Here is a 23,782-nt window from a genome sequence, read left to right as displayed (position 1 = left end):
TGGACGGGGCGACGCGCGAGGGAATGACGACGGCGTGTCGTAAAACAGGCGCCGACTTGGTTCTTATCTGAAAAGCGAATCTTGTCGGCGGCTTCGCCGTCAGACGTCAACCGCGTGACTGTTTGCTCATACAGCACTGTACAAAAGTACGTGCATCTACCGCCCCAGACGACGAATTTAGCTCGGACGCGACGATTCGTGTTCGTCGCCTCGCGCCTCATCAACGCGCGCGTCGCGTCGTTCACTTCGCGCGACGCATGGCGCCGCGACGAGCGCGCCCCGCGGCGGAGACGGACGCGCCCGCGTCCGAGGTCGACGTCCGCCTCTACACCCTCGCGGACGCGGAGGAAGGGAAAGCGAGGGACGACGACGGCGACGACGACGACGACGACGACGACGACGACGACGCATTGACCGCCGATCCGGTTCGACTGCCGGGCACGGGCGAGATCGACGCGGCGGCGTCCGCGACGATGTCGCGCATCGCGCGCGTCGCCTCGCGCGCGCTCGATCCTCTCGACGCGCACGAGGTCGACGACAGCGACAGCGACGGCGACTCGAGCTCCTCGGACGCGGATCGATCCGACGTGGACGACCCCGTCGCGGACGCGACGATGGAGCGCATCTTCGCGACGTCGCGCGCGACGCCGCACGACGACGCGCACGACCGCTCGTGCGACACGCGCAAGAACGAGGAGCACGTCACGCGCTCGGACCGCGCGACGCTCGAGTCCGAGATGCGGAAGCTGCGCGACGAGCGGATCGCGGAGCGCGCGGTATCGAACGGAGGTGGAGGAGGAGGAGGAGGAAACGGCGGCGGCAGCGGCGCGAGCTCCTCCGACGGTTCGTTTCGCGATCTCGGGCCGCTCGCGACGGTCGCGGAGGACGGGGACGATCACCGCCGCGAGGAGCGCGCGGACGTCGCGGAGGAGACGCGGAGGCGCACCGCACGCGCGCGCGAGGACGGCGGCGGCGGCGCGCGAGGCGGCGGCGGCGGCGACGTCGTCGCGCGAAAGCGGCTCGCGTCGCGATCGCCCGCGTCGTTCGTCGGCCTCGCGAATTTTTTCAACGCGGGGGGCGGCGGGTCTTCGAATAACGCCTCGTATTCGAGCGTTACCAGTATCGGCGGCGGCGACGGCCACTCCAAGCACTCCCCGACGCAAAACCTCCTCCCCGCGGACGTCCCGGTGATACGCTTACGCCGCACGTCGTCGTACTTCGTCGCGGACGGCTCGACCGGAGCGTCGTCCAAGCTGTCGTCCTCCATCTGCGGCTGCGACGGCCTCGACGGCGGCGGCGGCGTCTCCACAGAGGACATCATGCGCAAGCGCCGCAACGAGCTCATCACGTACCGACTCCGCGTCGCCGGGTTCGGCAAGCTGTGCGTCACGCTCCTCGCGGGCGTCCTCGCCGGCGTCGTGATGTGGGCGATGACCACGGTCACCGCGAAGCTGACGCAACTCAAGTTCGACAAGACGCGAGCGCTGCTGTCCTCCGAAGACGTCGCGACCGCGTGGGCGTACTACGCCGGCGTCGCGATGGCGTCCGTGGGCGCGACCGCGTTCACGGTGCTGCACCCGCGAGGGTGCCCGATGGCGCGCGGCAGCGGCATCCCCGAGCTGAAGGGCTACCTCAACGGCAACCGACAGCGAGGGCTGTTTCACTGGCGAACGTTCCTCGGTCGCAGCGTCGGCGTCTGCCTCGTCATCGTCGCGACGATGCCGTTCGGTCGCGAGGGCCCGTCCGTGCACATCGGCGCGTGCGTCGCGAGCATGAGCCTGAACCTCCCGTGGCGGAAGTACCTGGGGTGGCAGCCTTCGCCGGAGGAACGGCGTCAGATTTTACAGCTCGGCTCCGCGGCGGGCGTCGCCGGCGCGTTCAACGCGCCCATCGGCGGCTTACTGTACGTCATGGAAGAGATCGCGTCGACGCTGCCGCCGGACTACGTCTGGAGGGCGATGATCACCGCGGGGATGGCCGTCGGCGTCGCGCAGGTGTTATACAGCGCGAACGAGGGCAGGGTCGATTACACGAGCCTCGTCATCTCGGACCCGAACTCGTCCACCGGGTGGGACATGTCCGAGATTCCGCTGATCGTCGTCCTCGCCGTGCTCGCCGGCGCGCTGTCCGCGCTCTTCACCGTCGCCGCGGACTTTTTTGGGAGCGTTCGCCGCGGGAAAGTGCGGTGGGTGCCGACCAAGATGAGGGCGTTCCTCGCGTCGAAGCACGGGCAGTTGATCGACGCGGTGCTCTCCGCCGCGCTCGTCGCGAGTTGCCAAATTTTGATTCCGCTGGCGTACAGCTGTCGCGCCGCGCCGGGGGAGTACGACCCGTACGACCCCTCCACCGAGGCCGCGTCGGGCGCCGCCGCGCGATCTCTTCAGACGGTGATCCAAATCCCGCGGACGTTCGTGCCGTACACGTGCGCGGACGGCGAATTCTCCGAGATGGCGACGTTGATGCTTCAAAACGAAGAGGGCGTCGTGAAGCACCTCTTCGCTAGGGACGAGCTGTACAGCGAGAAGCTCTTCACCGCGCCCGTGGTGGCCGCGTTTCTGGCGTACTTCTTCGTCATCGCGAGCGTCACCACCGGCGGCGCGTTCCCCGCCGGGGTATTCATCCCGAACATGCTCATGGGCGCCGCGCTCGGCCGCCTGTTCGGGTTCCTCGCCGAGTGGTGCGTTTTATCTCACACTGGTCCCCATACGACCGCGTCGGCGTGGTGAACGCCGATCCTTAAGGACTTTTGCGGGCGCATCTCTCCGCCCAGGGTCCCTCGCTTTCAATACCCGCACTCGACGCCTTTCAACTCCGTCTGACGCCTTTGAACTCCAGGGTCACCCCCGCGGCGAACAAGGGCACGTACGCGCTCATCGGCTCCGCGGCGATGCTGTCCGGGTTCTCGAGGATGACCGCCGCGGTGACGGTGATCATGATCGAGGTGACGTCGTCGTTGGACGTCCTCGCGCCGATCATTCTGTCGTGCATCGTCGCGCGGTTCGTCGCGCAGTACCTCGTCGGGCACAACCTCGACGAGAGGCTCATCCTCGCGAAGGGGGTGCCGTTCTTAGAGCACGACGCGCACCCGTCCACGGCGTCGACGCGCATCGGCGACGCGCTCGCGGAGGCGGACAAACGCCGCGGGCCGGTGATCGCGTTTCGACCGCAGGAGAGGCTCCAAGTGCTGTTGAACGCGCTGCTGTTGACGGACCACAACGCGTTTCCCGTTTTGGACGACGTCGAGAGAAACACCGGCATCGGCGGCTTGGTCACGCGCGCGATGTTACAACGCGTCTTGCGGATCGTCCTCGAGAACAGCACGAGCGAGGAGGGCGTCGCGAAAGCGCACGACGACGACGCGGAGGAAGGGAAGGACGGGTTGGGTCCGCTCCCGCCGCCCGCGGCGGAGAGAGCGGCGGTGCCGATGCCGAAACCTCGCGGCCGGTCGTGGTTCGCGCGCGACGGCGGCGACGACGGCGGCGGCGGCGGCGACGCGACGCGCGGCCGACGACGAACCCGCCGCTCGTTCGAGGACTGGTCCGTGGAGGGGTTCGAGGACCGGACCTCCGCGCAGTCGCCGCCGCCGGCGCGAAGGGACCGACGCGCGATCGAGACCGTGGACGCGGACGCCCCGTCGCCGCGCGCGTCCGCCGGCGCCGCCGGCGGTTCTTCCAACGCCAACGGCGGTTCTTCCAACCCCAACGGCGGGTCCGGGTCCGCCGCGAAGAAGAAAGACGCCGACGGCGACTTCATGCGCACGGTCGCGCGATGGACGCGCGCGCACTCCACCGCGGTCCCGCGCTCGTGCCACCCAACCCGGAGCTCGTCGAAGTGCGGCGGGTCGAGCGAGCCGGGGGTGGCGACGCGCGTCGGCGCCGCCGCGGCGGCGAGCGGCGGCAAACCCACCGTAGCGCGCGCCGACGACAGCAACCACTTCGACGAGCTCAAGGAGGGCCTCGTTGCGCAGATACGCGAGGGCGTGAAGCACGTCCCGAACGAGCAGCTGTCGCGGATGGTGGACCTGACGCACGCGGTGGATAAGGCGCCGTGGACCGTGGACGCCGCGATGAAGTTGGCGCGCGTTCATGCGTTGTTCTCGCGGCTCGGCGTCCGACATTTGTGCGTGACGTCGCGCGGCGGGAACAAGCTCGAGGGGATCATCACGCGGCACGACTTGATTCACGTCCATAGGAGGGCGCAGGAGCACTGAGACTGCAGTGCTGTGTGTGTGTGTGTGCGGCGCTGGGGGGATGGCGAGGAAGCGCCGCGAGGACGCGGCGTTCTCGTCGCGTCTAAAATCTATCTATGTTTTGATTTTTAATGTATGAACGCATCACGTCTTCTGCTCGTCGTCACCGCGTCTTCGACGCGAGAAACGCGCGCCGCGCCTCCTTGGTCTTCTCCGAGCACTTCTCCAGCCTCTCGTCCAACAACCCCGCCGCGATCAGCGGCCGTATCCCCGGGTTCCCGTCGTTGCACCCGCCCACGTACTCCCCCGCGATCCAGACGGACGGGATCGACGACCGCCCCGTGAGCGTCGCGAGCGCGGGCGCGAACCCGCTCCCGCCCTCGATCTGATTCCACTCGTACGCGCTGAACCGCACGCCCTCCGCTCGCAGCGCCGCCTTCGCCGCGGCGCTGAACGGGCAGTACGTCGCGCTGAAGACGACGACGTCGTCGGACGCGATGAGCGATCGCACCGTCGCGAGCGACTTCTCCGCGTCGTACGACGGGTCCCACACCTCCGCGAGCTTGGTCGTGATCCACGTCTTGAGCGGCGAGTTCACGAGCCACGCCGGCGCCGGGTGCTCGATGAGCCAGTCCCCGGTGGCGTCGTAGACCTTCGCGAGCGGCGACGGCAGGTCGATCTTCTCCCCGGGGCGGTCCGCGTCGTTCGGGGAGGAGGAGGCGGAGACGCGGAAGCGATCGCGATCTCGACGCGGTCGTCGACGCGTCGACGACGACGACGACGACGACGCGGGCGCGGGCGCGGACGCGCGACGCGGGCGCGGGCGCGACGGCGCGACGCCGGCGACCGAGGCGACCGCGGCGACCGAGGCGTTCATCGAAATCGACGCGTCGACCTCCGTGCGCGGCGCGAGGTGGCCGGGGCGCGGGCGACGCGTCGGCTTCCAGAGTCGAGACGCGCGAGCGGTGAACGTTGACGACGCGTGACTCGGATTATTTTCGATTCCATCACATCGCCGCCCGCGCGTCCGCACGCGCCGCGACCTCCCACTCCGACCATGGCGCCCCCCCTCCTCGCGATCGCGAGCTTCGGCGTGTACGCGTACACCATCTACTGGTACGCCATCCCCGGCGCCGGGTACCTCCCCGCGGGGAAGCAGGACGTCCCGGCGTGGATAGGAAACCTCTCCCTCGAGCTTCCGCTCGCGGCGACGGTCCTGTACCTCGGCATGTGCTACTTCGGCCCGAAGATCATGGCGAAGAGGAACGCGTTCGATCCGAAGGGGTTCATGCTCGTGTACAACGCGTACCAGACCGCGTTCAACGTCGCGACCGTGGCGCTGTTCGTCACGGAGCTCAAGCGCCTGAGCGTCGACCCGTGGGGCGGCCGACTGAAGTGGAAAAACCCGGAATCGTTCCGCATCTGCCTCGGCATCTGGCTCCACTACAACAACAAGTACCTCGAGCTGCTCGACACCGTCTTCATGGTCGTGCGCAAGAAGACCGAACAGGTGTCCTTCCTGCACGTCTACCACCACTGCCTCCTCATCTGGGCGTGGTGGCTCGTGTGCTTCACGATAAAAAACAACGATTGCGTCGACGCCTACTTTGGCGCGTGCATGAACGCGGGGATTCACGTGATCATGTACTCGTACTACCTCATGGCCGCGCTGAAGATCGCGTGCCCGTGGAAGAAGTACATCACCCAAGCGCAGATGCTGCAGTTCGTGATATGTTTCGCGCACGCGGTGTTCGTGTTGAGAGACGGGCACTGCCCGCGCGTGTTGCCGTACTCGCAGATGTTCGTCATGGCGAACATGCTCTACCTCTTCGGGCAGTTTTACGTCAAGTCGTACAAGAAGAAGAAGGTCGGCGCCGCGAAGAAGACGGACGGGGAGAAGGAGGAGGAGGACGCCCCCGCGGCGAGGCCGAGAAGGCGCCGCGCGTGATGATCGCGACTCGCGCGTCTTCTATTATCGCGCCGCCGCGTTCTGTTCTGTTCTGAAATCGAAAGAGAACGAACGCTCCGTGAATGATATCCCATCGCGGCGCGTTCGTCGTCTGCTCTACTCACGCCGCCCTCCCTCCGGGCTTCCGCACTGAGAAGAAGATGAACTGCCGCTCGCGCTTCCTCTCGAACCGCTCCAGCCCGCACATCCCCGTCGTCAGATCCCTGAGCTCCTTCTCGCTCCAAAACTGGTTAAACGCGCCCCCCGTGCCGAGCCCGCTCTCTCGAAACGCCGCGCTCAACGGCTGCACCATCTCGTCGCTCCCCAGCGCGTCCCCGAGCATCGACGTCGGGTCCAAAAACGTGCTCGCGATGAACACCCCGCCGGGACGCAACACCCTCGATATCTCCGCGACCGCGGCGGACGGCGACGGCCAGCAGTGCATCGCCGCGCCCGCGTGCACGGCGTCGAACGACCCAGTCGCGAACGGCAGCCGCCCGACGTCCGCGCGGACGAACGACAGCCGCGTCGACGTCGTCGACGTCGACGTCGACGTCGACGCGCTCGCTCTCGCGGCGGCGTCCTCCTCCTCCCACCCCGCCTCCCACACCGGCTTCCGTCGCAGCGCGTTCGATAACCTCGCGTCCGCCTCGCAGTACGCCTTCGTCTGTCGCATCATCGACGCGCTGAAGTCGCTCGCGACGACGTGCGCGAACTCGCCGCTCGCCGCGAATCGCCTGGAGAAGAGGCCGCTGCCGCAGCTCACGTCGAGCAACGTCGCGCGCGGCGCGGTCGTCGCGCCCGCGCCGCGCAAGAACGTCATCGCGATCTCGGTCTCCTCCTCCTCGCCCGGGAACCCCGCCCACGCGAACGACTGCCTCCATCCGTTTTCGTACGCCGCGGAGATGACGTCGCTCTGGAAGAGCCTCGTCCCCGATCGCTGCGGCTCCGCGTACGCGCCCGCCGCGCCGTTCGCGTCGAGGCACAGGTCCAAGATGCCGTCCTTGGTCGGGTACGCGTCTCGCGCGCAGCGCGCGCATCGCAGCGACCCGGCGGGGAACGGCGTCAGGCATATCGGGCACGCGAGCAGCGCGGGCGTCGAGAGCTTCTTCGTCACCGGCGCCTTCGCGAAGGCTTGCTCTAAGATCTCGATCTCGTCGCCGCTCCCTCCGGGGGCGGACGCGCGCGGGGTCAGGACGGAGACGCGCCGCGAGGGCTTCGAGGGACGCGGCTTCACGAGCGCGGGGCGCGCCGCGCGCGCGGCGAGCGACTGCATCGGCGTCGCCGTCGTGCGTCGGGCGCGGACGCCACTGACGAAGATCCGCGGTGACGTGTCAAAACCGTTTATTCCGCGCGAGAAAATGTTCGAAGCGCGAAAGGACGACTTCTTGATGATAGACGATTTAGGGTTTCCCCCCCCCATTCTCGACGCGCGAGGACGACCCGCGCGCGAGTCCGATCACGCCGAGCAGCGTCATGGCGTGCGTCACGACCGCCGCGAGCGCGAACCCGCGCGCGCTTCTCGCGCGCCGCGGGCGCTTCAACGCCGGCGGCGAGATCGCGCTCGGGGGCGCGCGCACGAAAAAAATCGTCGCGTCGACGACGACGCGCGCCAACTCCCCGTTCATCCCCGACGAGTTCCAGTCCTCGAAGAAGCCGCGGAAGGTCCTTCTCCCCGGCGACGAGGGCTACGAGCGCGCGAACGGCGTCGAAGGCCTGAGCGCGAGGCAGATCGCGATGATGGGCCTAGGCCCGGACCAAGCGCATCGCCGACCGGACGTCGACCCGTTCAGCATATCCGCGCGCGCGTCGTACCGAAACGAGATGCCGTGCGAGGCGAACGGCGGCCCGGTGAGCATGACGACCGCGATGTCCGGCGGGGGCAACTTCACGATGAGCGCGGGGATGAACACCGGCGGCGCGGGCCCGCCCCCGGATCTCCCGTCGCTCCTACTGAACGCGCGAATCGTCTACATCGGCATGCCCCTCCTCCCGGCGGTCACAGAGCTCGTCGTCGCGGAGCTTCTGTTCCTCAACTACGAACAGAACGAGCGACCGGGGTACATGTACATCCACAGCGGCGGGAGCATCAACGAGAAGGGCGAGGTGGTCGGCATCGACACCGAGGCGTACGCCATCCTTGACACCATGCGGTACATCAAGCCGAAGATGCACACCGTCGCCGTCGGGAAATGCTTCGGGAACGCCGCGATGCTCCTCGCGGCGGGGCATCCGGGGTGCCGGCACGCGCTGCCCAACGCGCAGATCATGACGCACCCGCCGAAGCTGAACCGGACGTTCGACACCGCGGTGAACGTGCAGATCCGAGCGAACGAGATCGACGTGTGCGAGGACACGTACATGGGATTCATGTCGGAGTTTAGCGGGAAACCCCAGGAGGAGGTGACGAGAGACCTCGATCGCCGGAGGTACTTCACGCCGAAGCAAGCGATCGAGTACGGTTTGATCGATAGGATCATTCAGAAGGGGAGCGACGTGTTCGAGAGGAAGGACTACGAGCGCGAGACGCAGCAGTTCCAGGCGCAGATGCAAAACGCGCAGAGGAATCAGCAGATGCAACAGAGGAGCCGCTGAGATAGAGAGAGAGAGAGAGAGAGAAGACAAGCGCGGCGGCGCGTCTCGTGTACACCAACCCAACCATGATACGTAGCCGATGTAATCAGTACGGCAGTGAAAGCTACGGTAAAACATACCTACAGTACAACGACAACCTCTACAACACGCGCGCGCGTCCGTCGAAAGAATCGATCGTCCGGGCGGTTCGCTCGCCGTCGCCGTCGCGAGACGACGGAGGAAAGAATCGATTCACGCCTTGCTGCCCCCACCCCCGTCCCCACCGCTCATCTCCACCCCGAGCTTCGCGCGCTGATACATCCAGAACCCGACCATCGCGATCGAGTACCCGATCACCTGCGTGCCCGTCATCGCGCTGTTGAAGATCATCACGCTGACTACGATGACCACCGTATTTTTCACCTGCCCGACGACTTTAAACGTCAACCCGCTCGTGCTCTTGATCACCGCGAGCGTGAGCAAGTTCACTAAGAATCCTAAGAACGCCGCGGTGAGGTACTTGTGCGGCGCGTTCGCGATCCTCGCGAACCCGTCCTCTTCCGCGAAAGTTCTGTATTCGAACACCGCGAAGCCGGCGACGAGGAACAACAGCGACGCCGGCGCCATCACGTACAACCTTCGTCCGAACGTCGGGGTGGAGTTCAAAGGCGTCAGGTGGAGTTGAAAGGCATCGAGGTGTGTCGGGATTGAAAGCGAGGGGTGGGCGGAGAGATGCGCCGGGAAAAGTCCTTAAGGATCGGCGTTCACCACGCCGACGCGGTCGTACGGGAACCAGTGTATAGAACGCACCCCTCCAGGAGGTCGAACCGCAAGTTCCCGAGCAAGAACTGCAGGACCGCCATCCTGAGCGCCTCGGAGAACTCGGACGTGATCATCATCGCGACGCCGACCCACTGGAACGCGATCTCGCCGTACGCCGCGAGCGCGGTCCCCAACGTCAGCACGATCACCCCCGCGATCGTGTCCGGCCGCGGCTTCTCGAGCCCGCAGCCGACCATGACGCACATCGTGATGAACGGCACGATCGCCTTGAGCATCTGAATGAACGACACGGACAGGTACAGGTACGTGTAGTTCCCGAGCGCGAGAGACAGCGCGGCGAACCCGCCGATCGGGAGGACGTGCCGGACGTACCACCCCGCGGTCATGTGTTGGCTCCTCTCGAGGCGAACGAGGCCGAAGGTGACGAGCAGCGACGACGTCGTCCACGACGCCGCGAGGCCCATGCTGCACAGGCATATCGGGTAGTGGAACCCGTCCTCGGTGAGGAGGTGATTGTTCAGGAAGATCAGCGAGCTCGACGCGGTCGACCACGCGACGATGTACATCAGCGCGAGCACGCCCTGTCGAGATCGAGAGATGAACGAGCGGTGATGGGTTAGGTTTCGCCGAGAGAACGGACAGAGCGAACGGAAGGAAATACGAGACGACCGCGGGAGCGCGCGACGCGACGCGGCGCGGGCGCGAGGGTCGCGTCGGGGAAGGCGCGCGCGCGCCTTGGATCGAATCCTCATCTCGCGCGGACGCGGCGCGTGGCGTCTGCGCGTGCCTCCGCGCGAGGCGTTGTGCAGATCGCGCGCGCGAGGCGACGGCGTACGGCCAACGGCGGAGCAGTTTTTTTTTCGCGCTGAGATGACAGGCCGACCGCGACCGCGACCGCGACCTCTTCTGCCGACGCCGTTCACTCTTCGCGCCGCGCGCGACGCTCTCCCCACCCCCCGCGTCGCTCACGATGAAGCTCGGGGACGCGCTCGTGCTCGCGAAGACGAAGGTCGAGTCCGTGGACCAGGTCCGGAACTTGAACCTCTGGGGGAACGGCCTCACCGACGTCGAGGTGCGCGAGGCGCGCCCGTCGCGTCCGTCGTCGCGCTCGCGTTCGCTTTTCGAATTCTTCGCGCCTCGTCCCTCCGCCCTCCCCGCGCGTCGCCTGACCCGCGTCCGTCCATCGCGCCGTGCCCGCCCCCCGGCGCGCTGCACCCATCACAATCGTAGCTCGTGACGAAGATGCCGCTGTTAGAGATGCTCTCGCTCAGCGTGAACCAGCTGTCGACGCTGCGACCGTTCGCGAGGTGCGCCAAGCTGACGGAGCTGCACCTGCGCAAGAACGAGATCGCGGACCTGGACGAGCTGCGGCACCTCGTCGGTCTCAGGCGCGTTGTCCTCACACTGGTTCCCACACGACCCCGTTCGCGCGGTGAACGCCGTTTAGTTCTCGAGGACTTTCCCCGGCGTTCGTCCCCGCCGCCCGCGCCTCGGTTTCAATCCCGACACACCGCGACGCCTCACGACTCCATCTGATGACGCATTTCAACTCCACCCCGACGTCGCTTCTTCGCACGGAACGACCCTCATCAGACACCTGCGCGTGCTGTGGCTGTGCGATAACCCGTGCGCGGAGGTCCCGGGGTATCGCGCGCGCGTCGTCCTCGCGCTGCCGAGGCTGGAGAAGCTGGACAACGAGGAGATCACGGAGCGGGAGAGAGAGGAGGCCGCGGCCGTCGTCGCCGCGGCGAACGCGGCGTCGCCGAAACTGAGGTGCGTTCTATACACTGGTCCCCATACGACCGCGTTGGCGTGGTGAACGCCGTTCCTTAAGGACTTTTGCCGTCGTCTCTGTCCGCCCACACCACGGTTTCAATCCCCGTCCTCGATGTCTTTCAACGCCAACTGACGCCTTTGAACTCCACCCCAACATTCGCTCGTATAGAACGGCCCTGAAATCGCCGCCGCCGTCGCGGTCGCCGCCGCGGTCGCCGCTGCGGTCGCCGGCGAGGAAGTACGCCGCCGAGAGCGGCGCCGGCGGCGGCGCGGGGCCGACGTCGCCGACGTCGCGGGGGAGCGCGCCGTCGACGCCGCGCGGCGGGTTCGGGTCGAGTGGTAAGAAGGGCCCGGGACGATTTCATCGCGCGTCGGCGTCGACGCGGGTGTTGTACGCGGTGATGGCGTTGGTGGCGGACCTGGACGAGGAAGGGCTGAAGATCGTCCAGAGGGAGGTGGACGAGCGGTTAGAGGACGGCGAGTTTTTCGACGACTGACATGACGCGCGAGAAGGAGGAGGAGGCGTCGGGTCGGCGTGCGGCGCGCTGCGTGCGTCGTGTCGCTAGGCGTCGTTAATTAAGGTATCAAAGACATCGTCAAGCCGCGTCGTCGTCGTCCGACGACGAGTCCGCCGCCTCCCGCGTCGTCGCGCCCGCGGCCGCGCCCGTCTTCCCCGACGCGAACGCCTCCATCGCCGCGCGCGCGCACCTGTCGTACGCCGCGACCTCGCGCCCGCACTTCAGACCGTCGCCGTCGTGACCCTCGTAGCACTTCACGCACGCCTCTCTCTCCTCCGCGCACGGCGTCGGCGCGCCTCTGATCGAATACGCCCCCGCGTGAAGCTCGCTCGCCCACGCCCTCACCTTCGGGAGCTCCTCGTTCTCGCGCTTTATCAGCGCGGCGCCCAACCGCTCGCTTCGCGCGAGCCCGGACTCAAGGCCGGGGTACGCCGCGCGCTCCGCGTCCGTCGGCGCGAGCGGCGGTAAGGGCGGCGCGGAGAACGCGGGCGATCCCCCGGGGAACGCGCCGAAGGGGCTGCCGAACTGGGGCAGCCCCGGCGACGGCGGAGATGATGATCCGCGGCCGCTCGTCTCCGCGGCGGCGCTCGGTTCGACGCCGTCGAGCTTCTCTACGAGCCTTCGCGTGATCTGCGTCGGTTCACGAGACGGCGGGGGAGAGCGCGAGGAGCGCGGGCGCGGCGGTCGGTCAGTCGACGCGCGCGGCGCCGATGGAACGCATCGCGAGAGGGGTCGTCGGGGCGACGGATCGATCGGATCCAACCGGGGACGGACGCGACGCGCGGGGCGAGGACGCGCGCGGGGGACGGACCTTGACGCCGACGCGTCCATCGGGGTTGATTAACGGGCGCTGACGCTGCGTGGATCCCGCGACGCCCATCCTAGCGCCGAGGACGGCGACGGGCCGCGCGCGGAAGAGTGCGATCGCGGGGGGCGGGCGCGGGCGTCGCGTCGGCGGGGCGCGAGCGAAGAAGCCAAATAAATCGCCAACAGAAAAATAAAGTGAAGTGCAGTGGGGGAACCTTTCGCCTTCTCCGCGAAAGCGGCGCGCGACGAACACCGCGCGTTCGACATCTCTCGTGTTCTTACAACATTCGTATACATCATCACTGGTACAGCGGAGGTATGAGTATCATACAAAGAATGTACACCGCTTCGCGGCGGTCGCTCGTCGGAGGACGCGCCTCGACGCGCGTCGCTTCAAAATTCAACCGTCGTCGTCGTCGGCGGCGGCGCGCTCGCGTCGTCGTCGTCGTCGTCGTCGTCACTCCTCGTCGATCTCCGGCCCGGTCATGAGCTTCGAAGAGAGCAGCGCGTAGAACACGCCCACGATCTCCTGCGGGTTATCCGACACCCGCCACCCGAGGACGCACCCGCACCCTCTGCACCGGCACTTCGTCGCTCGCCGAGGCGGCCACCACTGCGACGCGCGCGCGTCCTCCGGCGAGTCCTCCACCGCGTCCACGTCCGCGCTTTTATACACGCCGAGGCTGACGAACCCTTCGCCGTACTGCCTGCGGTGCAAGAACGCCTTGTCCTTCTCGCCCTCGTCGCTTCGTCGCGAGACGCGCGTCTTGCACTCGCCGCAGACGACCGCGCGATCCACCTTCGGGACGTCGTCGCGCGTCATCGACAGGAGGCGCTCGAGCGATTCGCGCTTGTACATGACCGCGTCGCGCTCCTTGTCGATGTCCCACGCCTCCGTGGGGGAGTCCGAGCGCTTCCACGACTTGTTCTCCTCGATGCGTCGGCGCTCGTCCGGGTCCCAAATTTCTTCGCCGTTGTACATCATCGCGCGCGTCGCGAGCGCGGCGCCGCGCGAAGACGAGGGGACGCGGCGCGTCCCCAGAGCTCCCCGCCGCGAAAAGTCGGGGGAAGGAGGATTAATTTGACTTTTCGTCGTCGCGCCGAATCGCGGGTAGATCGCGCACGCGAGGATCGCGCCGCGCGAGGACGACGGCGCGGGCGCGCGCGCGTCGACGACGCGCGCGATCGCGGCGATGTGCGTCATTTCGTGCGTGCGCGCGCGGGCGTGCGAAGCGCGCGGACGAACTGAACGGACCGCGGGGACGGACGGACGGACGCGTCGATATTTACTTTTGCGTTGATTTTTTCGCGGGAAAACCAACGGATCTCCCGATCGACGGAGCGCAGTCCTTCGAACTGCCACCTCGGACGGAGACCTCGGCACGCGCGCTCGAGCTCGCCGGCAGTGCGGGGAAACCAATTTCCTCGAGACGGGACGATTTTCGGAGAGGGTTTCTTTCGGTGCCGTCGACGCGCGGGTCCGACGCACAATCGGAGGCGTCGGGGGCGAGGACGCGCAGGGATAGGACTCGCTCCGTCGCGTCGTCTCGTCCGCGCGATCGACGACGTTGTCGAACCGCGCGAGGGCCTCGCGGCGAGGGTAGACGGCCGCGGGCGAGCGGCGGCGGGTCTACGAAACTCGAGACGGGACATCCTCCACGTCGACGCGGATCAGCGTATCTCGCTCGGCGTCGAGCTAGCTATCCTATAGTAGGGCAGACGGGATGAGGGTCGCCGGGGCCGCGTCGTTCGCGGCCCCGCGGGCGACCCCCTCGGCGCGCGCTCGCGCCGCCGCGAAACGCGCGGCGGCGACGGCGGCGGCGCGCCCCCCGACGCGCGTCGTCGTCGTCGTCGCGCGGCGCGATTCCGAAAGATGGGGGGGCGCGACCGCGCTCGCGCCCCCCGCGTCGTCGTCGTCCGTCGCGACGAAGAACACGACGCGAACGCGAACGCGAACGCGCGCGGTCGTGGACGACGCCGCGGACGGCTTCCTCCGCGAGGTGGCGCGCTCCACCGGCGGCGGGAACGGCGGCGGGGACGACGACGACGACGACGACGACGACGACGAGAAGCTGTTCGGGCTCCCCCGCGCCGAAGTCGGCGAGCCGCTCGCCGTTCTCCTCGCGTCGCAGTTCGTCCTCTTCCTCGGCGTCGGCGCGCTGCTCCCCGCGCTGCCGCTCTACGCGCAGAACATCGGCCTCAGCGGCAGCGCGAACGGCATCGTGCTCTCCGCGCCCGCGCTCGCGATGCTCCTCCTGAACCTCCCCGCGGGGAAGCTCGTGGACTCGTGGGGACGCAAGCAGATGATGGTGGCGGGGATGCTGATCATCGCGTTCAGGCGCGTTCTAGTATCACACTGGTCCCCATACGACCGCGTTCGCGTGGTGAACGCCGATCCTTAAGGACTTTCTCTCCCGGCGCATCTCTCCGCCCAGGGTCCCTCGCTTTCAATCCCGACACACCTCGACGCCTTTCAACTCCGCTTCTGACGCCTTTCAACTCCACCCCGATATCATCGCTCGTACGGACAATTACCTTCAGCGACCTCGCGACGTCGCAGTGCCGGAGCGTCACCGCGCTCGTGCCCGCGAGGCTCGCGCTCGGGGTGGGCCGCGCGGGCGCGGAGAACGGCGACCGAGCGTACCTCGCGGATCTCACCGACCGGTTCCCGAGCGCGCGAGGGACGATGAGCGGCGCGCAGCAGGCGGTGCAGGCGCGTTCTATTCTACACACTGGTCCCCATACGACCGCGTCGGCGCGGTGAACGCCGTTCCTTGAGGACTTTCTCTCCCGGCAATCGTTTCCCTCCGCCCAGGGTCCCTCGCTTTCAATCCCGACGCACACACCGCGACGCCTCACAACTCCGCTTCTGACGCCTTTGAACTCCACCCCGACGTTCGCTCGCGCGGACCCTCGACCCTCAGGCGTTGGGTCTGGTCATCGGACCGCTCGTCGGCGGACGCGTCGCGGAGAGCACGGGCGACGCCGCGTCGGTGTTTTTCCTCATCTCCGGCGCCGCGTTCGCGTGCACCGCGGGGTACTCGCTGCTGCCGGACATCAACGTCGCGGCGGAGCGCGAGGAGGAGTACAAGCTCATGTCGATGGACATGACCGAGGACGAGGAGGAGGAGTTTCTGATGGAGCGGGAGGAGAAGAAAGCCGCGGGGGATTGGCGCACGCTGCTTCGGAGTAATCGCCAGCGCGTGATCACGTTCGCGGCGGCGGCGAACGCGCTCGGGTTCGTCGCGAAGCTGACGTGCATCCCGTGGTTCGCGACCGCGGCGCTGGGCGCGACGCCGCAGCAGGTGGGCGAGCTGTTCAGCATCACCGCGCTGTTGGGGATGGCCTCGGCGCCGATATCGGGTGCGTTATACGCGCGGCGCGTTACGTTACGTTTTTCACACACCACAACGTACCGCTCGGTTTCAACATAGGGCCTATGTAGCCCTAGTATCGTCCGCATCCCCTTTCGACTGACCGACGAACACACACATTCGCATCGAACGACCCCATCATCGCGCAGGCGTCGTCGCCGACAAGATCGGCCTGAAATCCGTCCTCTTCGCGTCGCTGCTCGCGTGCGCCGTCGGCCTCGGCTTCGCGCAACACGCGTCCGACGTCCGCGAGCTGCAGCTGTGGATCGGCCTGTGGGGCATGGGCACCGCGGCCGCGGGGCCCGCGGTGAACGCGCTCGCGCAGGAGAGCGCGCCCGCGGGCGCGGAGGGGGAGGCGTTGACGTTGCCGAAAACCGCCGGGGACGTCGTCTTCCTCGTCGGGCCCGTCGCGTTGGGGCTCGCGGACGATCTCCTCGGGAGCGAGGGCGCGAGCTTGGCGCTGGTGAGCGCGACCGCGGCGGCGAGCGCGGTGGCGACGTTGGCGTTCTTGAGCGCGTTGGGGGAGGAGGAGGGCGAGAAAGAGGTCGCCCGCTAGCGGCGAGGAGCGTTATCGATGAGAGGTGACAAAAATTCCAGTTCGTCGTTTATTATTCACGAATTTCATTCTCTAAGCGGTCTCGTCGCGCGCGCGCGCATCGCCCCGCGCGCTCCGCCGGGGGTCGCGATGTCGCGCGTCGGAAGCGCGCGTCGTCTCTCGCGCGACGCCGTCGTCGCGGCGGCGCGGGCGGCGTCAGCGGCGGCGGCGCCCGCGGGGCATCGCGCGAGCGTCGTTCGCGCCGTGGACGCGACGCGCGCGTCGTCGTCGTCTTCGTCGTCGTCGTCGTCGTCGTCGACGTCGACGACGACGACGCGGCGACTCCGTCCGGACGCGACGACGCGATGGCGCGGCTTCGCGTCCGCGAGCGACTCGAATCACGACGACGACCGCGCGGCGGTGTGCTGGTCGTGCGCGGCGCCCGCGTCGTCCTCCGCGCGGCGGTTCTTCTGCGACGCGTGCGGGGTCATCCTCCCGGTCGATCCCGCCGCCTCGACGAGGGACCCGACGTTTTACTTCTCGCTCCTGTCCGTCCCCGCGAGGTACGCGCTCAACCTCGGCGACTTGGAGGCGTCGATGAAGACGTTACAGAAGGCGTTACACCCCGATAAGTTCAGCGCGAAGGGCGAGACGGAGCGCGCGCACAGCGCCGCGCACGCGAGCCTCGTGAACGCGGCGTACGCGACGCTGCGGGATCCGCTGCGGCGGGCCAAGTACATCCTGGCCGGACGCGGCGCCGGCGTCGCGGAGGACGACGGGTTGGGCGCGGGCGGCGGCGAGGGGGGGGACGATACGGGGGAACGCGGAACGTCAACCGGCGCCGACTCGAAGCGTCTCGTGCCCCCCGAGCTGCTGATGGAGGTGATGGAGACGCGGGAGGCGATCGAGGACGCGGCGGGCGACGCCGACACGTTGCGGCGGTTACGCGACGCCAACGACGCCGAGGAGGCCGCGTGCCGCGAAGCGCTCGCGCGCGCGTTGGACGGCGAGCCGATGGATTTGGAGACGGCGAGGAGAGTCACGGTGAAGATGACGTACCTCGCGAGGATACGGACGGAGATCACGGAGCGGTCGTGAGGAGGAGGACGCGCGAGTATCCTATACTGTAGTTTGACGACATACTTTTGGCGACGGCGACGAGAACGGTCCGCGTGGAACACATACCATACCTCCTCAGGCGACGTCTGGTCGCGCGAGCGTCGTCGAGTCGAGCCTGCCTCTCAGAACCGCGACCCGCCGCTGCCGCCGAACCCGCTGCTCACGGACGCCCCCGCGAGCGCGCCGAGGCGGTCGGTCCGCCCCCGCCCCCGCGACCGAGCGCCGCCGCCGCCCCGCCCCGCGTCGTCGTCTTCGTCCGACTCGTCCCCGGCTGCCGCCGCGCGAAGCTTCCGCAGGTACCCGCTCTCGTCCGCCCTCGCCCGCGCGTCGAACGTCCTCCGGAGCTCGTCCAAGACGCGCTTGTCCCTCTGCTGCTTCGACTCGAGCGCGGCGACGCGCTTCCCGAGGTCGCCAGCTGTACCGCCGTCGCCGCCGCTCGCCGCGGAGCTCGCCGCGTCGATCATCTCTCGCACCTTCTCCGTCGTCGGTCGGTCCTTCAGGTTCGTCCCAACCGCGGCGTGCAGCTGCGATATCGCGCCGCTCAGCGCGGCGATCGACGCGCGGTCCGTCGTGAGCTCCGCGCCGAGGGCGTCCACGCGCTCGCGCATCGCGGACGCGCGCGAGCGCACGACGGGGAATCCGCCGCTCACGCCCCCCGCGGACTTCCCCGGCTCCCCGAGGCCGCTGCTCGGGGTCCAGAACGCGCCGTCGCCGCCGCCGCCGCGCGAGGACGGCGCCCCGGGCGTCGTCGTCGCGGCGTCGTCGCCGTTCCTGAGGTACGACGTCATCCACGCGGGGGTCGCGCCGTCGTCCTCGGCGTCGAGTCCGCCCAGGGACAAGCCCACGACGACGCGGTCGAGGCGCTCGAGGTGTCGCGACTGCGCGTCGAGGACGGTCGCGAAGTGCTCGATCGCGCGCCGGACGGAGGGCGTGACGTTGTACCAGTCGTTCAGGCCCTTCGAGAGGTCGTGGCGATCGATCGGGTCGTCGTCCGGGCGCGTCATCCTCGCCGGGGAGCGCGCGAGCGTTTGAACAGATGGATGCTGTTCGTTCACAATTCGAGCAGTTCGTCTGTCGCGCACTGATGCACTGAGCTTGCACAGAAAACCTCTCGGCGCGCGCGTGCGTGATGTACGTACCGACGCGGAACGATTTCCGAGAGCGGCGATCGCGCGCGCGCGTCGTCGTCGCGTCATTCTTCAGAGCTCTTCTTAAAGTAGTCTTCACGTTAATGGAACGCGCACGCTCGCCGCGCGCCGCCGCCGCCTCCAGTCGCGCTCACGCGAGCTTCGCCTCCAGCTCCGCGATGCGTCGCATCAACGCGGCTTCTCTCTCGCTCACGCCGCCGCCCGTCGCGCCCCCGCCGCGCGCGCCCACCCCCCTCCTCTCCGCCGCGATCTCGAACACGCGCTCCAGGTCCACGAGCAGATCCTTCGCGTCCTCGATCCCGGTGCTTATCCGCACGAGGTCGTCCGGGAGCCCCCTCGCGGCGCGCGTCTCCGCCGGTATGGACGCGTGCGACATGAAGCACGGCAACGAGATGAGCGAACTCACGCCGCCGAAAGAGACGGTGATCTTGAACAGCTTGGACTCCTCGACGATGATCTTCGACAGCTCGACGTCGCCGGTCGCGAACGATAAGATGCTGCCCCCGCCGCGCGCTTGCGACGCGTGCAGCGCGTGCCCGGCGTTGCTCTCGAGACCGGGGTAGTTTACGTACGTCACCAGCGGATGCGACTCGAGCCACCGCGCGATGGCGACGGCGTTCTCTTGCTGCTTCGTCATCCGCAGCGACATCGTCTTCAGCCCGCGCAGGGCGAGCCAGCAGTCGAACGGCCCGAGGAGCGTCCCTTCCGCGTTCTGGTGGAAGTAAACCTCCTTCGCGAGCGCCTCGCCCTTCACCGCGAGTATCCCGCCGGTGACGTCGGAGTGCCCGGCGATGAACTTCGTCGCCGACGTCATCGAGATGTCCGCGCCGAGCGCGAGCGGGGACTGGAACACCGGCGCCATGATGCTGTTGTCCACGCACACCAGCGCGCCTCTCTCGTGCGCGTGATCGCTTATCGCGCGGATGTCCGTGATCTGCAGACGCGGGTTCGTCGGGGACTCGAGCATCACCATCGTCGTGTTCCCGCCGTCGACGGCTCGGTAAACCGCGTCGAGATCGTTCATGTCCACGTTCACCACCTCGATGCCAACCTTCGGGACCACCTGCGCGAGCAACCGCGACGTGCCGCCGTAGATGTCGTCCCCGGTGACGATCCTCTCGCCCGACTTGACGAGCCTCGTCACGGTCATCAGCGCGGACATGCCGGAGGAGAAGGCGAACGCGCGGTCGGCGCCCTCGAGCTCCGCCATCTGCATCTCGAGGAGATCCCTGGTCGGGTTGCCGCTCCTGGTGTAGTCGTACGGCCCGTTCGTCGTCGCGCTCGGCTGCGCGAACGTCGCGGTCTGGTACAGCGGCGGCGCGGACGCCATGAACGGGTCTTCCAGCGTGTTCGCCGGGTGCACGAGTCTCGTGGCGACGCCCCAGTCGTCGGCGTCGGTCGATCCAGAGCCTTCCTTCCCGGTCGCCGTCGACGTCGACGCGGCGACGCCCGAGACCGACCCCGCGGAGGAGACGCCGCTTTCGGCGGGCGGCGCGTACTTGTACTCCGCGGCCAACGCCTGTAGCGCCGCCCAGAGGTTCGCCTCGATGTTAATCTTCCCCGCGCGCTTCGCCGCCGCCGCGCGCGCGTTCCCGCGTTCGCCCGGAAGAAAAATCTCCTCCGTCCCCGGCGCCTTCTTCGCGTCCTTCACGCGCCGCGTCACGATCGCCGCGCGCTTCTCGAACTCGTCCTGCCCCAAGAGCGCGGGGTCGATCGCGACGACCAAGTTCCCCCAGTTTTTCTCCGACATCTTGGACGTCACCGCGGCGCCCACGAGCGGCCCCGCGAGAAGCTCGACGATCAGCGCCAAGTTCGAGCTCTTGTACCCGCCGTCGAACGTCTTGATCGCGCCGCCGTCGATGACCGCGTTTGGATCCTCGGTCAAGCTCCCGCTCCCGTCGATCGCCACCCCGAGCGGGATCTTCTTCCCCGCGGTGCGCGCCTCGAGCAGACCGAAGAACGAGTACGCGGAGGTGGCCATGTCCAGGACTACGGGCCCCGTCGCCGTCGGTATCCCGACGCCGATCGGATTCGTCCCGAATATCGGCTCGATCGCGCCCGCGGGCGCGACAAACTCCGGGCTCACCGCGAGCACGAGCGCGATGAGCCCCTCATTCGCCACCTTCTCCGCGTAGTACCCCAGCGCGCCCGTGGACGTGAACGTGTTGCAGGTGCCGCACACGCCGACGCCGTGCGCTTTCGCCTTGTCGATCGCGTTCTCCATCGCGCGGTGTAACACGACCATGCCCGCGTTTTTCCCGCCGTCGTACGCCGCGCTGAGCTTGGTCTCGTGCGTTATCGTCGCCGGTGTCGCGCTCGGGTCGCGCGCGATGCCTTTCGTCGTGACTTTTATGATCCCCTGGTTGTTCCCGCGAAGTTGCGCGTAGAGCATGACGTCGAGAAGGATCCGCGTCTCGTCGTCGTCGTATCCGTACGTCTTGATCGCGCGACGGCACGTCTCCGTGAGCTCGTCGATCGGGACGGTGACGTCCGGCGCGGATTCTTTCGGCGTCGACGGCGGGGATTCTTTCTTGCCGAACAGCGCGGCGGGGACGACGACGCGCCCGGAGGGATCCCTGGTGGACGATGTCGAATCGCCGCGTCTGCTCGGGACGACGCGCGATTTCGTCGTCGCGATTCGAGGTCGACGCGCGACGCGCGCGCGCGAGGAGAGCGCCGGCGACGCGCGCGCCGTGCAGCCGCTCATCATCGACGCGGAGGGCCCGTCGGGTTCGGACGCGCGTCGGCGGTGACTCGGGGTGTGACGCGCTCTCGGAAGGGTTTCGCGTTAACCTTTCGGTCGGCCGCCCTGCGATTTCTTGTGAATTTTACGTTCGTCGGTCATCAGTTGAAAGGGAAAGCGATCGAATGTTGAAACCGAGGGATGGGTGGAGAACGTTTGCATTGAACGCAGCGTTGAAAGGCTCGTGCACGCTCTTCTCGCGCGCGTCATCGACTGCACTGAGTGTTTTTGAACGTCGTCGTCGAGCCACATCGCGTCGCGCGCGTCGCCGCGGTCGCCATGTCGTGGTTCCAGGGCATCTTCCAGAACTGTTCGTCCTCGGGCGTGGACGCGGACGACTACACCGAGTCATCGCTCGCGTCGTCGCCGGCGTCGACCCCGTGCGCGTCGCCCGCGAGAGCGCGTTCCGCGGGAGGGGCGAATCGCGAGGGGGGGCTCCTCCCGCATCATCATCAACGACTGGGCGCGTCGTCCCCGAACGGCGGCGGGAGCCCGCCGGTGCGCGTCGGCGGCTCGCGCGGCGTCGGCGAGACGCGAGACGTCGACGCGCACGCGCGCACCGCGCACGCGGCGGAGATCTCCAAGCTTCGCCGCGCGCTGGAGGCGAAGACGCTCGAGCTGTTCCGCGTGCAGGACGAGCTCGAGGAAAAGGACGCGCGGCTGCGTCGCGCGGAGCTGGCCCTGGACGCGAGGGGGCTCGAGCGCGGCGGACGCAACGCGGGCGGGTTCCACGGCGACCTCCTCGACGCGGACGGCGGCGGCGCGGAGATGGACGTCGCGCTTCTCGTGGAGCGCCTCGCGGAGAGCGACGCGCGGAGAGACGCGGCGATCGAGGAGGTGGCGGAGGGCGAGCGCGCGATGGAGGCGCTGTCGCGAGAGTTCGCGCGTGCGCTGGAGCAGACGCGCGCGACGCAGCTGAAGCTCATGCGCGAGCTCAGCGCGCACAAGACGAGGATGGAGGCGGACGCGCGCGAGGTGGAGGCGGAGGCGACGACCGCGTATTGGGCGTTGCGCGGGGTCACGGACGACGCGCGACAGAGGGAAGCGCAGGCGGCGCGTTTTGACGAGGATACAAACGTCGGGGACGTCGTCGTCGCGGAGGCGGAGGCGGAGGCGGAGGCGTCGCGCGAGCGCGCTTCGCCCTCGTCGCCAACGTCGGCGCCGTCGGTCGCCGCGGCGTCGCCGGCGGCGGTCGCGGTACCGGTACCGTCGACGTCGCCGCGCGTCGAGTCCGCGCTGCTCAGGCGCGTTCTATACGCTGGTTCCCATACGACCGCGTTGGCGTGGTGAACGCCGTTCCTTAAGGACTTTTGCCGTCGTCTCTCTCCGCCCAGGGTCCATCGCTTTCAATCCCGACACACCTCGACGCCTTTCAACTCCAACTGACGCCTTTCAACTCCACCCCGACGTTCGCTCGTATAGAGCGGCGCTGACCAAGGCGGAGGAGGCGCGCACGGATCGCGACGCGCTCGCGGCGGAGAACGCCGCGTTACGAGACGAGATGGAGCGTCTGCGCGCGGACATGGAGACGTCCGCGGCGGCGTCCGTCGCCGTGGAAGATGGAACGTCAACCGTCGCCGGCGCGACGGCGGCTCCCGCGTCCCCGGCGAGGGAGCGGCGCGGGTTCGGCGAGCCGTCGTCGCCGTCGTCGTCGCCGGCGCCGTCGCCGTCGCCGGCGCGGCGGGTGTCGTTCGCGTCGTCGCCGCCTCCATCTTCGTCGTCCGCGACGCCATCCCCGGTGTCTTTCTCATCGTCGTCGTCGCCGCCGAGCCGTCCGACCGCGCGCGGGACCGGCGACCCCGGGGGTGGAAGAGATGATGATGATGCGCCGGTAAAAGTCCTTAAGGATCGGCGTTCACCACGCCAACGCGATCGTATGGGAACCAGTGTGAGCGCGAGCGCCGCGAGGAAGGAGAGCGCGGCGTCCAAGGCGGCGTTCGTCCCTCCGGGGTCGTTTTCCCCCGCCAAGGCGAAGCTCGCGACGCTGCTCGCGGAGATGGACGCGATGCAGCGGCAGATGGACGCGCTGAGGAGCCCCGGCGGGAGCGCGTTCGCGCCGACGACCCCCGGGTAGGTAGCCCGCGCCGCGCGCGTGAGAAAAAAGAGTCGGTCCGAGAAGAGTCCAGTCTTCTCCAAAAAACTGAGCCCATAACCTTCTTTGGCCATGCGGTCGGTCGACCCCCGCGTCGAACCGCCGCGTCGGCCATTCCGAGGCTGAGAAACGCGCACACGCCGCGCCTGCGGACAAAACGACGTCTCCCCCGATCG

At 68.0% G+C, this 23,782-nt stretch overlaps 13 protein-coding genes across 13 annotated transcripts; 7 read left to right on the top strand and 6 right to left on the bottom strand.

The window, feature by feature from the left end:
- Nucleotides 1-257: 257 nt before the first annotated feature.
- Nucleotides 258-4,342, top strand: MICPUCDRAFT_56049 (chloride Carrier/Channel family; the record flags this gene model as incomplete). The annotated part of the gene is made up of 2 exons (XM_003057133.1): nt 258-2,677; nt 2,836-4,342. 2 exons carry the CDS (start codon nt 258-260, stop codon nt 4,208-4,210), a joined length of 3,795 nt encoding a protein of 1,264 aa, XP_003057179.1. The 3' UTR covers nt 4,211-4,342.
- A 79-nt stretch (nt 4,343-4,421) lies between these two features.
- On the bottom strand, nt 4,422-4,712 carry MICPUCDRAFT_9477 (uncharacterized protein; the record flags this gene model as incomplete). Its single annotated transcript, XM_003056664.1, has 1 exon — nt 4,422-4,712. A coding segment is annotated over one exon (291 nt), but the record flags the coding sequence as incomplete, so codon positions are not given.
- A 690-nt stretch (nt 4,713-5,402) lies between these two features.
- Nucleotides 5,403-6,041, top strand: MICPUCDRAFT_6532 (uncharacterized protein; the record flags this gene model as incomplete). Its single annotated transcript, XM_003057132.1, has 1 exon — nt 5,403-6,041. A coding segment is annotated over one exon (639 nt), but the record flags the coding sequence as incomplete, so codon positions are not given.
- Nucleotides 6,042-6,258: 217 nt separating this feature from the next.
- On the bottom strand, nt 6,259-7,413 carry MICPUCDRAFT_56046 (uncharacterized protein; the record flags this gene model as incomplete). The annotated part of the gene is made up of 1 exon (XM_003056663.1): nt 6,259-7,413. One exon carries the CDS (start codon nt 7,411-7,413, stop codon nt 6,259-6,261), a length of 1,155 nt encoding a protein of 384 aa, XP_003056709.1.
- Nucleotides 7,414-7,585: 172 nt separating this feature from the next.
- Nucleotides 7,586-8,842, top strand: MICPUCDRAFT_49501 (uncharacterized protein). The gene has a single exon (XM_003057131.1). The coding sequence runs from the start codon at nt 7,614-7,616 to the stop codon at nt 8,730-8,732; it is 1,119 nt and encodes a 372-aa protein (XP_003057177.1). The 5' UTR covers nt 7,586-7,613; the 3' UTR covers nt 8,733-8,842.
- Nucleotides 8,843-8,963: 121 nt separating this feature from the next.
- MICPUCDRAFT_15432 (Drug/Metabolite transporter superfamily) lies at nt 8,964-10,060 on the bottom strand (the record flags this gene model as incomplete). The annotated part of the gene is made up of 2 exons (XM_003056662.1): nt 8,964-9,348; nt 9,522-10,060. 2 exons carry the CDS (start codon nt 10,058-10,060, stop codon nt 8,964-8,966), a joined length of 924 nt encoding a protein of 307 aa, XP_003056708.1.
- Nucleotides 10,061-10,464: 404 nt separating this feature from the next.
- On the top strand, nt 10,465-11,767 carry MICPUCDRAFT_56042 (uncharacterized protein; the record flags this gene model as incomplete). The annotated part of the gene is made up of 4 exons (XM_003057130.1): nt 10,465-10,566; nt 10,725-10,901; nt 10,942-11,267; nt 11,440-11,767. 4 exons carry the CDS (start codon nt 10,465-10,467, stop codon nt 11,765-11,767), a joined length of 933 nt encoding a protein of 310 aa, XP_003057176.1.
- Nucleotides 11,768-11,866: 99 nt separating this feature from the next.
- On the bottom strand, nt 11,867-13,580 carry MICPUCDRAFT_38606 (uncharacterized protein; the record flags this gene model as incomplete). Its single annotated transcript, XM_003056661.1, has 2 exons — nt 11,867-12,418; nt 13,119-13,580. The coding sequence occupies 2 exons, from the start codon at nt 13,578-13,580 to the stop codon at nt 11,867-11,869; spliced, it is 1,014 nt and encodes a 337-aa protein (XP_003056707.1).
- Nucleotides 13,581-14,092: 512 nt separating this feature from the next.
- On the top strand, nt 14,093-16,525 carry MICPUCDRAFT_46617 (major facilitator superfamily; the record flags this gene model as incomplete). The annotated part of the gene is made up of 3 exons (XM_003057129.1): nt 14,093-14,937; nt 15,520-15,958; nt 16,119-16,525. The coding sequence occupies exons 1-3, from the start codon at nt 14,320-14,322 to the stop codon at nt 16,523-16,525; spliced, it is 1,464 nt and encodes a 487-aa protein (XP_003057175.1). The 5' UTR covers nt 14,093-14,319.
- Nucleotides 16,526-16,654: 129 nt separating this feature from the next.
- On the top strand, nt 16,655-17,602 carry MICPUCDRAFT_56038 (uncharacterized protein; the record flags this gene model as incomplete). The annotated part of the gene is made up of 1 exon (XM_003057128.1): nt 16,655-17,602. One exon carries the CDS (start codon nt 16,655-16,657, stop codon nt 17,600-17,602), a length of 948 nt encoding a protein of 315 aa, XP_003057174.1.
- Nucleotides 17,603-19,033: 1,431 nt separating this feature from the next.
- On the bottom strand, nt 19,034-20,167 carry MICPUCDRAFT_2994 (uncharacterized protein; the record flags this gene model as incomplete). The annotated part of the gene is made up of 1 exon (XM_003056660.1): nt 19,034-20,167. A coding segment is annotated over one exon (1,134 nt), but the record flags the coding sequence as incomplete, so codon positions are not given.
- A 198-nt stretch (nt 20,168-20,365) lies between these two features.
- On the bottom strand, nt 20,366-21,524 carry MICPUCDRAFT_32142 (uncharacterized protein; the record flags this gene model as incomplete). Its single annotated transcript, XM_003056659.1, has 1 exon — nt 20,366-21,524. A coding segment is annotated over exon 1 (1,116 nt), but the record flags the coding sequence as incomplete, so codon positions are not given.
- A 248-nt stretch (nt 21,525-21,772) lies between these two features.
- Nucleotides 21,773-23,670, top strand: MICPUCDRAFT_46615 (uncharacterized protein). Its single transcript, XM_003057127.1, has 2 exons — nt 21,773-22,775; nt 22,849-23,670. Exons 1-2 carry the CDS (start codon nt 21,794-21,796, stop codon nt 23,586-23,588), a joined length of 1,722 nt encoding a protein of 573 aa, XP_003057173.1. The 5' UTR covers nt 21,773-21,793; the 3' UTR covers nt 23,589-23,670.
- The last annotated feature ends 112 nt before the right edge of the window (nt 23,671-23,782 follow it).

The sequence above is a fragment of the Micromonas pusilla genome (assembly GCF_000151265.4).
Source record: "Micromonas pusilla CCMP1545 genomic scaffold MICPUCscaffold_3, whole genome shotgun sequence".
Taxonomy (NCBI): Eukaryota; Viridiplantae; Chlorophyta; class Mamiellophyceae; order Mamiellales; family Mamiellaceae; genus Micromonas; species Micromonas pusilla.
The sequence above is the reverse complement of the archived record's forward strand: the minus strand, read 5'-3'. Positions and strand labels throughout refer to the sequence as shown.

Coding starts and splice junctions, on each gene's coding strand:
- MICPUCDRAFT_46615 (XM_003057127.1), top strand. CDS start 21,794: ATGTCGTGGTTCCAGGGCATCTTCCAGAACTGTTCGTCCTCGGGCGTG. Junction 22,776..22,848: donor CAGGCGCGTTCTATACGCTG/GTTCCCATACGA, acceptor CTCTCCGCCCAG/GGTCCATCGCTTTCAATCCC.
- MICPUCDRAFT_49501 (XM_003057131.1), top strand. CDS start 7,614: ATGGCGTGCGTCACGACCGCCGCGAGCGCGAACCCGCGCGCGCTTCTC.